Source organism: Phoxinus phoxinus, assembly GCF_949152265.1.
Source record: "Phoxinus phoxinus genome assembly, chromosome: 16".
NCBI classification, from domain to species: Eukaryota; Metazoa; Chordata; class Actinopteri; order Cypriniformes; family Leuciscidae; genus Phoxinus; species Phoxinus phoxinus.
The window spans coordinates 18820342-18834304 of record NC_136891.1 but is presented as its reverse complement, the minus strand read 5'-3'; the positions used below and the strand labels follow the sequence as shown (position 1 = coordinate 18834304).

The 13963-nt window shown below is 39.2% G+C and overlaps 1 protein-coding gene across 1 annotated transcript in view; it reads left to right on the top strand.

The window, feature by feature from the left end:
• Positions 1-13963, top strand: part of nrxn3b (neurexin 3b) — a 346388-nt gene that overhangs the window by 313180 nt on the left and 19245 nt on the right. The window contains 1 exon segment of the mRNA XM_079583552.1: positions 140-450. Coding sequence (XP_079439678.1) covers positions 140-450 — 311 coding nt within the window.

The window sequence follows — 13963 nt, the reverse complement described above, 5'->3', positions numbered from 1 at the left end:
GAGCATTCATTTTTAATGCTATGCTTGGATTTTAAAAGCTCAAGCGTTAACGATAAAGTTAATCAATTAGCTAAATAAAAAAATACAGTAAGTGACAAACCATTCTAACTGTTTCCTTCTTCACTGGTCTTCCCCTCAGGTCGTCAGCTGACCATTTTTAACACCCAAGCCACCATCTCAATAGGCGGTAATGATCGCAAGCGGCCATATCAAGGCCAGCTCTCTGGTCTCTATTACAATGGCCTGAAGGTTCTCAACATGGCAGCTGAAGGTCATGTTAACATCAAGATAAATGGCAGTGTGAGGCTGGTGGGAGATGTACCTACTAGCAGAAGCCCCTCACGCACCACCACTTCCATGCCCCCGGAGATGTCCACCACCTTCATCGAGACCACCACCACACTGTCAACCACCACTACCCGCAAGCAGCGCTCACCACCGACCATTCAGGTAGGAATCAGAATCCATAGATCTTCTCCATTTAGTCTCCTGAACTAGGGCTATAGCTTGAATTCACAGGGCCTGGGGACAAAATCGTAAAACTAGCCAAGTATGCATTTATTGTGCATTTATGTTTTTTGTCTAAAAAACGTGATGCCATATGCCACAACTTGGTACCATAAATTAGAACAAATTAAAACTTTAGAAATGAAGAGACCTCAGATCTCATGTCTAAACCTTTAACTACTATCCTCTTAGTATTAAAGTGAAAGTATGTAAGATTGTGTTATTGTTAACCCAGATTATTGTTCATCGACTGCTATTAGTATGCCATTCGTGGGTTTATCTCCCCGAAAAGTTTAAACCACCATCTACATTTTGAGAGTGGTCTGCTCGGATCAGTCAGTCTCTTTCCAGCTCAACCTATAGCGAGAGTTTAGGTTGTGTCTACTGTAGCAGGCCGAGCCAGCTTCTGTAGCTGTAGTGTAGTTGATGCTTTACATGGGAAAATAAATTCAGCTTTGAAATGCTCCTGATGTTTTAGATGGGTTTATTATAAGCAAGATTATCCCGTGTGCTCTGGAGACAGTGTTAGCATACTCAATTGCCTACTCATAACACATAACAGCACAGCTAAAAGTATTTCTAAAATGTTGGACATTTCATTAAAAAGAATCTTACTTTTACCTGTTGAAACTTGTCTTCACAAGACCTGTTAGAGCTTTATTTGTGATGTTCGAGTTGGGGAGGTGTGACTTGTAGAGCTTGCAGAATATGTATTCTTTAAATTCCGTTAGGTGCTACTGGTGTCGCAGAAACTACATACTTTACAATCAAGACTATCACAATTTTCAAATAGTGAGTGTCCATATTCAGCATTAAAACATTTTCCTCAAATGTGTAAACCGTTTAAAGTAATGTGTAAAAAAGTGGGGAGAAATTATCATATAATGTCTTTCCAAACCCATATGACTTCCCTTCCTCAAAACAAGTTAAAAAAAGCCATCAAAGACATCAGACCTCATGTGACTAGTGTGTTCAAAGGTACTGAACACAAGTGAGCATTTGGTAAAAATGAAAACAAGTAGGTACAAATGTAAAAATCCGCACAAGTGAGCATTCAGGGAAGATTGCCAGTAAATATCTTACATTTTGGATTGTTCCTCACACAAAGGTATCGTTTTGTTTTAGAAAATATTGAATATACTTTTGATCATTTTATGCAACTTTTTTGTCCATTTTGGTGCTTGGCATTATAAATCACTTCAGTGTTGTAAAAGTTTAGTTTCGGCCTAATATCTCATTTTGTGCTTCTTAAAAGAAGAAAAAATAAAGGGTCGGACCGATATAATGGTGAGTATCTGATGACATTCTTCCCTGGGGGTGATCATAGCATTTCTGTCTGTATGTGCTGTTTAGATGCCTTGTGCCGTCTGTCGACTTCCAGAATGCTTTCTTTAACACATTCTGACATGAGGCCAATGAATGTCTGATTGTGCTGACCATTTTATTGATGCTAGAGGAAAAATTGAAGCAGCAGTCTTCGTATTAAAGCCATAACTCTCCCTAGGGCACTGCTCAGCGACAGGCAAAGAAGACTTATTCTCTCCTCACCCTTAAACAGATCAACCAGCAAAATAATAACCTCTCATGTCAGCGAGCGCTGACTGCGACGTGACTTCATCAGTACGGTGGCAACCCTCTCATTGATAAGAGTCTTCAAACAGACCATTTCAGAGCATGAAGGGTTTTTTTTACCTCTTGACCTTTTTGCCACCTATATTTGCAATATAAACAGGAGCTGGATGTGAACTCTTATCATGTAAGCACCATGACTTAACTTGTTAACTGCTAGGCCACAGTCCTGAACGAATGTGTTATCATATTAACGCTGTTGCCTCACAGCAAGAAGGTTCTCAGTTGAGCCATGGCTTAGTCAGGTGGCCATATTTTATGGATTCTGCATGTTCTCTCCATGTTGGCATGGATCCACTGTGTAGTCCAGTTTCCTGCATATTCCAAAGACCCTCATACAGACAATCCTACAGGTTAGGTGAACTAGAGACTGTAGTAGGTATGAGTGACAGTGAGAATTTTTTTGTCTGTCTGGGTATGTTAGCTCTGCAATGGGCTGACCACTTGTCCAGGGTGTTTTTCTGTTTTCGGTCAGAGATGCTGGGATATAATCCAGCCTACATAGCAGAAGCAATATATTGAATCAATGAATGGATGGATATTAATACATGGTTACAGTCTGAGCTTTCCATGTAAGGCATGCTCCTGGATTAACGTCCTTGTTACTCCTGGAATGGGGTTTAAGACTAGGGTTAGATTGAGGGCTGGGACTTTCAACTTTCAACACTAACAACATTCTTTAATGTTTGGAATTCTTCTTTGGAATTAGCTTTCACTGTTGTGCCGACGATACTCAGCTGTATATTTCTTCAAAACCTAACGAAACCTACCAATTTACAAAATTAACGGAATGCATAGCTGATATAAAAAACTGTATGACTAGTAATTTCCTACTACTAAATTCAGAAAAACAGAGATTCAAATTATTGTACAAAAAACTTCCACATGTAATAACCTAGAATACTGTCTAACACTTGATGGCTGCTCTGTTAAGTCTTCGTCGTCGGTTAGGAACCTGGGTGTGCTCTTTGATACCAATCTTTCATTTGAAAGTCACGTGTCTAGTATCTGTAAAACCGCATTTTTCCATCTTAAAAATATATCTAAATTACGCCATATGCTCTCATTGACAAATGCGGAACAATTAGTTAATGCGTTCATGACCTCAAGGCTAGATTATTGTAATCATCTACTGGGTGGTTGCCCTGCACGCTTAATAAACAAACTACAGCTAGTTCAAAACGCAGCAGCTCGAGTTCTTACCAGAACCAGGAAGTATGACCATATTAGCCCTGTTCTGTCAACACTGCATTGGCTTCCTATTAAACATTGTATACATTTAAAAATATTGCTGATTACTTACAAAGCACTGAATGGTTTAGCTCCGCAGTACTTGAGCGAGCTCTTAACGCATTATAGTCCTTCACGTCTACTGCGATCTCAAAATTTCGGCCAGTTAATAATACCTAGAATATCAAAATCGACTGTTGGCGGTAGATCATTTTCCTATTTAGCACCAAAACTTTGGAACAGACTTCCTACCATTGTCCGGGAAGCAGACACACTCTGTCAGTTCAAAGCTAGATTAAAGACACATCTCTTTGACCTAGCATTCACATAATACATTATAGACTTATATAATTCAATGTTAGGCTCCATAGATTTGATCAGCCGGAACTGGGAACACTTCCCTTAAATCCTGATGTACTCGTTACATCATAAGAAGAATGTCATCTACGCTAATTTTAGTGTCTTTGTTTATCCCGAGGTTTTCCCGCAGCCTGCCGGATCCAGGCCGTATCCAGATCTGACGAAGGACCTTCGCCTGGACCCGATGACAACGCAGTGCTGAAGTGCCAACTAGCCTCTCCCTATGGAGGATCCCTTTACCACTCTACAGATAAAGCGTTGTCGGGATAATTTCGGTTTCGCGTATCTACCTCGAAGTGATAATATTCTGTTTAAAAATGTTAAGGCCAGAGAAGTAGTTTAAGGCTTGGTTTGCAGGGAATTACAAACCTGCGCACATATATTCAAATGCGCATAACTATAGAATGAATTCTTAATGCGCACATGAGCGCCATCTAATTTAATAACTAATGATCCTTGCAAAGGAAGTGAATCAATCAAAACTAACTTTAGCTGGAAAATATCTTTATTCAAGAACCGCTATAAAGACAAAACAATCTCTGTTACCTTAAATTATCCGTTTATTACTGTAAAGCCACTTTGAAGCAATCTACATTGTTAAAAGCGCTATATAAATGAAGATGACTTGACTTGACTTGACTTGACTTTAACAACATTGCGTTTTGATTTTAGGGTTAGTTGGGGTTAGGTTAAGGTTAGTAGAATATTTGACAGGAATGTTGCTATATAATGGTACATTGCTATATTATGGTCAATTAAAGCACTATAATGCATTCATGAAAAAGGATTCATCTGTAATGTGTTCTATTAGCATAAACTCAATTAAACAAATCACACATTTTATGAGAGCTTTATTTTTCTGCTATGATCTATGAATTATGTAAGACACTCTCACATTAACGGCAAAATTAGAGATCCAGGTCTCAGCCACAACATCCTTAAGTATATTTAGTCAAAATACCTCTTCACAAATGTTCTCTCTCTGACAAGATCTCCATGGGTTTGTTGTAAGTGTTTTTTTTTGTTTTTTGTTTTTTTTTAAGAATAGCTCTCCCAGATAAATTTTAGGATCTCAGGCAGTTTGATTCATACTGTGCCCACAAATTAATGTTCCATAGGTCTCACTTTTAGTGCTCCCTTGCTGCCTGTCAGCATAGACAGCAAAAGAAGTACCTATAGAAGTTGACAGGTTTCCATTCCCTGTGGGTCCCAGGCTTTGACCGATGTTGGGTTGTTCTGAGTGGTTTGGGGTCCAGCACCTGCACTGTATTGGCACAGCCCTCTGACTCCCCACTCTTGCAGGCCACCCCAGGGTCCGAGAAGTGGGAGGTCTGCGATCATATTTTATCCATAGATGGAGTGAGCTGATCCAGGCAGGGGTGGTAGAGCAATCTCACACTTAATTAATGATGGGACTCCTGGGAGAGGTCTCGCCTCACACTTGATCTCTGGTAGAGGAGGGCGACTCTAGTGAGGGTGTGCATCCATTTGTCTCCAGCGAGGGCTGTTCACTGTGCCCCGGGCTGCTGTCTGCTCAATGATGCTTCTACACACTAGGGAACAACAGAAGCAAGAGGCATTGTAGCAGTACTGACATAACTGAAGCCCACACTGAGCATGGGAACAGAGACACACATAACCACACATTGTCTATTAGTGGTAGCTGTTTTTTCAGAGAAGGTGCAATCAGCGCCTTTGACGGAGCAATAATGAGCCCATCAATACTAATAGCTGCAAGCATACTCTGTTTTTGTAGAAGTAGTTAGGCTGTAAGCATTTTTCTCAACCGTGTCTCAGGGACACACTTCTCTGAAGGTAGAGGGCACATTCCTTCTGTTAGCTCTCCTTCATCGTGGTCCTTGTCCTGCAAGTGTAGTGCAGTAGCTCACTTGTGACACATGACCCCTTGTCAAGTGTGAACATGAATGCTGCTTCGGTACTGGGGTGTTAGGGCACATACTGAACAGACTAGAGAAAGCTCTAATGGAGCATTTGATGGATATGAAAGATCAAGATGCATCTTCAGGGTGTGGAAATGGGGAATAAAGTGAACTGGATTGCCGAAATCTCAACTAAACCCGCTTCTCTGAGATCAATGGATATCTATGTCTGAGTTCGTTAAAGCGAAAGTTGCAAACATCAGAATGCCACACCTTGTGTTTTGTTATCTTTGTAGTGCACCATCCTTTTTGAAATCAATGGATTTGTGGGATTCTCTGACGCAGCATAGTTGCAGACAGTTATGAAACACATGATGGTCTTTGTCTTAAACTGGTGTTGCATTATGCCAGATTCCAGCTAAGCATTCAATTTGTTTTGCTGTTTACGTCACCTCTCATCATCCGCCTCCAAACTGAATGACTAATTCTAGTGATTTCAGCCACATGCTGTTTTAACGATGTGTGAGTCATGGCTAAACCTGCAAGCCTCACCAGCATTACATGCGCTACACGACTACTCCATCACCACTGCATCCAATACATGCCTGTTGAGGATGTAGTCCAGGATTCCTCAAATCCTGCTCTGGAGGTCAAATGCCCTGCAGATTTTAGCTTCAACCCTGATCAAACACACCTGAGCTAGCTAATCAAGGTATTCAGGATCACTAGAAAATCTCAGGTAGGTGGTTTTGATCAGGGTTTGAACTAAACTCTGCAGGGCAATAGCCCTCCAGGATCGGATTTGAGGAACTCTGATTTAGTAATTATCTGATTGTTCAAGTCTTGCACTTACAGGAGAGTAGCAGTGGGGAATCCGCATTTCCATCAAACAGAATGGAAGACTGCGGCTTACACTCAATTACTGTAGTTAATGTAGCAGACAGGATACGGCTTGGTTGTTTGCTGTTGAATTGTGGAAAAGAAAAGCCCAGAAAGATGGGACAAAAGCAAAAGATAGCCAAATTGTTGACTATAAGGAAAAAAAAAATAGGGAAAGTAATGTGAAAATGGAAAAACAACACACTCACACACTCTCTCACAGGTGTATTTTGGGGTTTCAGTGTCGTGACAGCTGTTTTCTATATAGTGTAACTTTTCCTGTAAAAGGCTTTCTTCCAGCTCTGCAGTGAGCTAAATCAAACATGCTTGTTTAAACAATCCATTCTGTACCTTTTTTTTAAGTCAGTGAATCTATTTAAATGTCTAGTGAATCATTTGAGACGGTTCATGGCAATGAACAGCTATTTTGCTATTGGGGGGGGGGGGGGGGGGTTGTATCGTTTGCGTTTGTTGTAGCTTCATGTTCATGTGCCTGGGTTTATCTTGTTCCTTGTCTACAGTTATTTCAGTTGTCCTGTTTCAATACATTTTGACAGAACGGCAGTTTCTTTCATTTTTTTTCACCTTCTGTTTGGCCTAAAACACTTTGGTCATCCAGTTTGAAATGTTGACAACAAACACAGAGATTTTCAGATTATCAGTTGCGACGTTCTCTCCATATTTAAGATTCTTTGCAGCCTTTAGCCACTGCCTACAATGCGCTGGATCCTTCACCGAAAACCGATATAACTCACTCCCTATAAATGTTTAATCTTTGAATTCTTGCACCCGGGAAGAATACAAGTCAACCACCTCATGAATAAAAGTTTGCCAAGAAGTATTTTGTAATAAAGAAAGGCGGTATTGGATTTGGTATATTTTTTGTAAGCGTATATTAGAATGGTTGGGAGTTGCCTTGGATTGCAACATGTCCAGTGCATTATGGGTGTTGAAGTTTTCCTACCTTTTTGGCAAAAGGGACGAGAGCAGCAGTTTTTCTCTGTTTTCACTAGTCAAATTTTTTTTTGCCTTTTCACTGTATAGGGCAGCCATATTTTATTTAAAGCTAATTGGGCCAGTGGTGAAGTACTCCTTTAAACGTCCTATGGCATGAAATTTTCACTTTCTGAGTTTTTTTTATATTAATATGAGTTCCCCTGGCCTGTATATGGTCCCCAAGTTTCTAGAAATTTAAATCGGTGTAAATCGAACTTTTGCTTTTGAGAAAGTGGAAACTCAATCGGGCTGATCTTGAATCTCCTCCTTATGACGTCATAAGGAGAAATGTCCACATGAAATCGCGTCCACACGATTTTAGTTTGTCCACAAGAGATATCATGGCTTTTGAAAATAAGTATCATGAGCGAAGCATAATAATTGCTCAATAATTGGATGTACAAATGAACACCGAAGCTTTTTTTTAGTTCCTTCATCCAAGCCCCAGAAGAACCAGTGGATTAATTTCATTTTCTCTGGAAATGCCAAACTCGTTACGAAATCAACGTTACACTACTCTTACTGTATTTACATCATCGTGTTTGCATTCGTGAAAGCAGAGAGAGTGCAGAAACTGCATTGCCATGATAAGATCTTCATTCTCGCAATCAACAACAGACTGTCATCTGCTTGCTCAATGCTCATCACGACAACATTTTATGTGATGGGAATAGATCTAAATACTTTAAAAACTTCTGACGATTCGTTAATCTTGATAGCTGTAATAGTAAAAACGTATAATAGCTGTAGTAAAAGTATTCGAGAGAGTTTCACATGTAATACTGTACGTAGCTATTTCATATGCAAGCATGTCAGCCAATCACAGCAGTGGCCGGTTACACTGAAGTCTCACACAGACACGCCCCTTTAAACAGAGCGTTCAGATCAGAGGCTAAAATCAGGCTAGGAAAAATACCTTTTATTTCTAAATTATGACTATTTTTTATCTAAAAAACACTAACATTATAAGGGCAACCCAGGAAACATTATAAAATAATAAAATAACCCCATGTCATGGGACCTTTAATAGTGATCAGTTATACCTATATAAATCTGGCTAGAAATGTAATTTGCCAGTATCGCAAATTTGCCATTGATGCATTATCAGGTTTTAAGATAATAAAAGATCTGTTTAAAAATATTCATTATAAATTCTGAATGTGGCATGTAGCAACTCATAATGTAATAACTGCACATAATATAATAAGTATTACATTATGATTGTAATAATATGTTCATAATGTAATCATTTTCTGGATTAAGACTGGATTTAGATTTTTTAAATGTACTCTAAAGGAAAACCAACGCTTTGTTTAGTAAAAATATAATAATAATTCTTGCATGAATATTTAAATCTGTTGCATTTCGCAGGTAGTTTAAGACTGGATTTAGATATTTAATAATGTACTGTAAAGGAATTATTTCACTTCAGCACATTCTCATTCCTTGTTACATTTTATGATGGTTCATAGGAACTCACTCCCACCACAAAACCCGTCTGTTGTCCCTGAAGCCTGAAGCTCTATGCTGCTCTATGGCTCCACATCGGCTGCCTGCAGATGGGCTCAGAGTGCCTGTACATTAGTACCATGTAAAGGTCAGCAGCAACGAGGTACTTGTTTGCGTGGTAATTTCTCTTCACTCTCTTTTCCTCATGCAGCACACAAAGAGATAGATGCTGGCTTGGTGGTCCAAATTATGTGAAGGTGGCAGATTGATGGGGGGCTTCTAGGGTGAAGGGCTCATTAGAAACAAGCATGCAGGGGATGTAGATGAATATGTGGTCTAGTGAAGCTGCAATCCCCTGCTCTGCATGAGTTTATACAATCACATCAATCTATTTCATCTACCCTGACACTGTCAAGGTAATGAAAGGTGTTACAAAAACAAAGGTTTGTGTATAAAGTATTGGGGAAGCTAGTTTGATACTGTAGTTTGTCAAACTATTCATTAATTGAAGTTGTGTTTCAGCATTTGAAACAGCAATTGAAGCAGTTTCAAGCCTACAACCCTTTTACAAATGTAGTTATCTAAACTAGAATCTACTAAGAAAAAGTATTCAACTACTTTGAAGCAATTTAGCGTCCATAAAAAGTATTATATTGATTCACCGCCAGCATTTCTGACCATTTTCACAATTTTCATGGCCCCCAGAATATTTTGTTGTATAAATATCTGAATATACCTAAAGAAAGAACAGACCATCTAGCTTAATGTATTCTTTTTTATCAACGTTGAATGTAGGGAAGTTTCATAAAAATAAAAAAAGCAAAATGTTGAGCAAAAAGATTGCGTTTTTGTCAAAGACGACATCTTGATCAGATTCAGAACGGTGATCAAAATATAGATGGAGTAAAAGTCCTTCAACACCCCCAAAGCTTCACAGTCCTGTAGCTCGCCTTGGGTTGACATTTCATTTAGTAACGTTTTGCAGTTTTGATTTATTAGTGGTTTAATATTGATAATCCGTTATTTTACATACGCATATGCTTACATATGATATTGCTTGTTTCTGCGTCTTCTTCGCCTGTGTTTTGATCAGGAGATTCAGTACTCTTTCAGAAAACGTGTAATAGCGCCTTCTACTGTGTAACAGTGAAAACATGGAAATTTCCATCAATGGTGGGGAAAAAGTTCAAATGAAACGATGTTGCTGGATCAGTGTTTTTGAATCACTTGAGTCAGTGACTGTCAGACTAACACAGACAAATGGTGGAAAGTCCCTGTGGCGTTGGACTGTATATGAGCACTTTTGGAATGCCACTCAGCCAATCAAATTTGAGGACAGGAACTAATTGTTGTATAGTTTTAATTATATAATGTTTTGCTTTCCCTTTTGCAAAGTGACAAAGCTCATAGCCTCCCACAAAGAAATGTATTCTATCTAAAAGAGCTCATGGATCCATACCGACCTAAAATGCCTCGATTGAAGTTCAGATGTTACTTCCTCAAACATCTACGTCACAATGTGAAATATTAGCATAATGGCAATGGCCTAAAGGCAAACAGAAAGAAAGAAGGCAAGGTTTCAGTGAAGTGTGTTTGGATGCAAAAGCAAACCCGCTTTTGCTTTCAGAGGTTAATCAGATTTATTTATAAAGCTGTGCATGAGCAGTACAACCCAAAAGTTTGCTTGTGCTCAGCGCATTTTACAGAGGACAGCTTTTCGTTTTGCAAGATGGTTCTTTTCGATTTGCACGATCATCCATATCTTCAGTTCACAAATGTTTAGAAGACTTGGAAGCTGAAGCTTGTGATTATGAAAAGGGGTGTTACATTTCTGACACACGCTTGAGGTTTTAGGCCAATCACAACACACTGGATCAGCTGGCCAATCTCTGAATATTTTGAAAGGGGGGGGCTTTGTAGAAATCAGTGCGTTTCAGACAGACTGGGAATTGAGGAGCAGCACTAATGTACAGTTTGTGAAAAAATAATGTGTTTTTTGAGCATTAAAGCATGTTAACCTATTCTATAACAACCAATAATCAACATAATTAACTTAAAATTGCATTATACGACCCCTTTAACAACAAAAATGGTGTATTATTAATATTATGGCCTTCAGTTTCAGTATGGGCCTTTTTGTGGGTCAGTTGGAGTAGATGTGGCAGCCGTGGAAAGCTGAATCTCACTTTGTGCTCTATAAAAGCCTCTTTGAGCTCAGACTCACTGCAAGATCAGTATTCAAATCAGCACTGCTCACATTTAGCCACTCTAGCCAGTGAGAGGATGACAGCAAGTATATAAGCAAAGGGTAAACACACTGCCGTCTCTTTCTGATGCTGTAATGAAACATCTCAAGGGTGATTTATTATCTGAACACGGCTGCTGTCTGGACAATGGTTCGGAATCTCACTGATGCCAGCTTCTTTCTGCTAATCAAAGAGACGTTTTTTTCGACTAAAAGAGTGTTTACGTTTATGTTCTGATTTACATGGTGTGTCCTGAGTGTTTTTCTCAATTAAGGAAGATTAGATTTTGGTTAAAAAATGATGGCTCTAAAAACAAGATGACTAGCATGGTCTACTGTTATGGTTTGAAAATTGAAAGTTCATTTCATTTATTGTAAAAGATCATTTCAGACATTCTGCATTTTCTTGTCTTTTGTGTCCCTCAAAAGAAAGTAATATGGGTTTGGATTCGGAATATATGAGTAAATAGTAAACTATTACTTTAAAGTAATCTCTACAGTGACTTTAGCAGTTGATTTCCTCAGTGTTTCACAGTCATGACAGCATCTGCTCATCCTTTCTATTTTGTGTCTCAAATCTCAAATTGGTTCCCCATAGTTCAGCGTTAGAAAATAAATCTGTCAAATCTCTTCTTCTTGGATAACGGACTTCACTCTGATCCTTGTGGATCCCAATCCTCTGTCCTCTGGCCCTCACGGTCCTCTCTCTGTCCTGTGGGTCTCCGTCCAGACTTCCCTTTGCGTCTCCATTACACACAGAGCCACACACAGTAACTGGATGCTTCATTTTTCCCCGTCCTGATCTCGGGCTGTAATTGAAACATCCTGTTTGGCTCGTGTCGCTCTCTAATTTTAGTCAGCGAGTCTCAGCGCAACGAGGGCAGTTCTGTAGGACTGTTTGTCACCACTTCTCTGATGACCTTGCACACTGCGGCAGGGGAGTGATTAAAGATCAAGGCCAGAGACCATTTCCTTTGCCCTGGAAGATAAATGGCCCTGTTTGAAACTGCCTGCAACGGCTTGGAACAATTAGAGGGGAGTCACAGGCGTGTACTGTGAATGAAAAAAGGTGCACAGATACACTTCACGTCCCTAAAAATCTAATATTTTTTTCTTTCTCTTTTGCTCTCTACTACCTAGGTGGAACTAATGAAACCCTGACCATATAATTAAGCAAAGAACATGAGTGCACAGGCATTGCACAACAGTCTCATTACAATTATTACATTTTGGCAAATTCATATGAATTCGTACACCCTCTTTGTACTTTTTTGTACGACCTGATCACGCCCCACTGAGGTTTTGGTTTAGTGGGTTAGGAGCACTAGTTTCAGTCATGTCCATGGACCATTGGCTGAACGTCTGATCCATAAGGCAAACAAAATGGGAAACACTTCAGCAGTTTCGAAGTCGCCATTTGATTGGTTGAATTTGAATTTGAATTGATTTCTGGGAGACGTTTGTGTCACATTCTTTAACGGTCCACCTGGAAACAAAGCTGCTGTGACCCCAGACCCCAATAAATTCCCACGCCCCTAAACATGACGCGAAACAAAACGAACTGTGATTGGTTGCTTTACATGTCAGCCAGACGTCCTCTTGGGCGATACTTGACCAATGAAAGCTGCCACGGAGTGTCATCAGTCTGATGGTCTGGCTATGCGAGACTAGAGGAGCATCTTCATGCTTTTTATTTTAAATGGTACATTTTCCGGCACTGAACATATTAGTTTGTTAATTTAAATGATTAAAATAAGAAAAAAAATCTATTTTCCTAAGGCAGTGGTTCTCAAAGTGTGGGACGTGGAGATCAGCAGAGAAAAAAAACAGCGGTTGCAGCGTTATTCAAGTGTGTGAATGATTAGAGGTTGGCGCTCTGCCTCTATACAGTGGCACAGAACGCCAATTTTACTGAATCGTTCTTCTTCAGACCGTTGACTTGTCACCGTCTGAACAAGCCCAACATAGAAGTTGTCCAACATAGAAAAGCACCTCTTCAGTGGACGGAATCACACACTGCTATTGTGAACACTGAAAGACTTGTAGAAGAAGCCGAGCTTGTGAAGCGCTGTCAAAAGAGCTCACGGTAGCTCTAATTATGTATTGATCATCCAAAGCATCACTGAAATATATATTTTAAAAAAAGTTATTTAAATGAAAAGTTAAGTTCTGATCTACTATTATTCTCTCTTACGGTTATATTTCTCAATAATTCGATGACATTACAAAGTGAAACTATTGCAGAGGTTTTTCATTGCACAGTTTTCTATTTAAAAAAAAAAAAAAAAATTTAGTGCAATTTTGGAGCCAGATGTTTTTTAAAGGTTCAAAGGGGGCGTGACCAAACGTTTGAGAACCACTGGGCCCTAAGATGTTAAGAAAATAAGCTTAATTTAATATATTTTTTCTGAAAAAACAAGTCATATCTTTTGCTGTTTTGTTTCTGGTGTTGTTTTTTTCTGAATGAAAAAATCTTTATATCGCAGATTGTATCTGATAGTTGGAATTTCATGAATGCCTTCACCTGGAAATTGCAGGTATTATTTTTCTCTGGCTCTTCCATCCAGAAAGCAGAAAATAATGCTGACTTTTAGAAGACAAATGCATCATGACCAAACTCCACAAATATCAATATTAGATCTTATCCAGGCAAAATATGTTTAGGGTTGAGGAATGAAGAATGAATTCTGCAATGCAGCTGATTTATTTTCATTTATTTACTGTTATCAAGTAGACAGTGTTTCGTTGGAACCAGGGAACATTGCTTAGACTCCTAAAGGATACGATA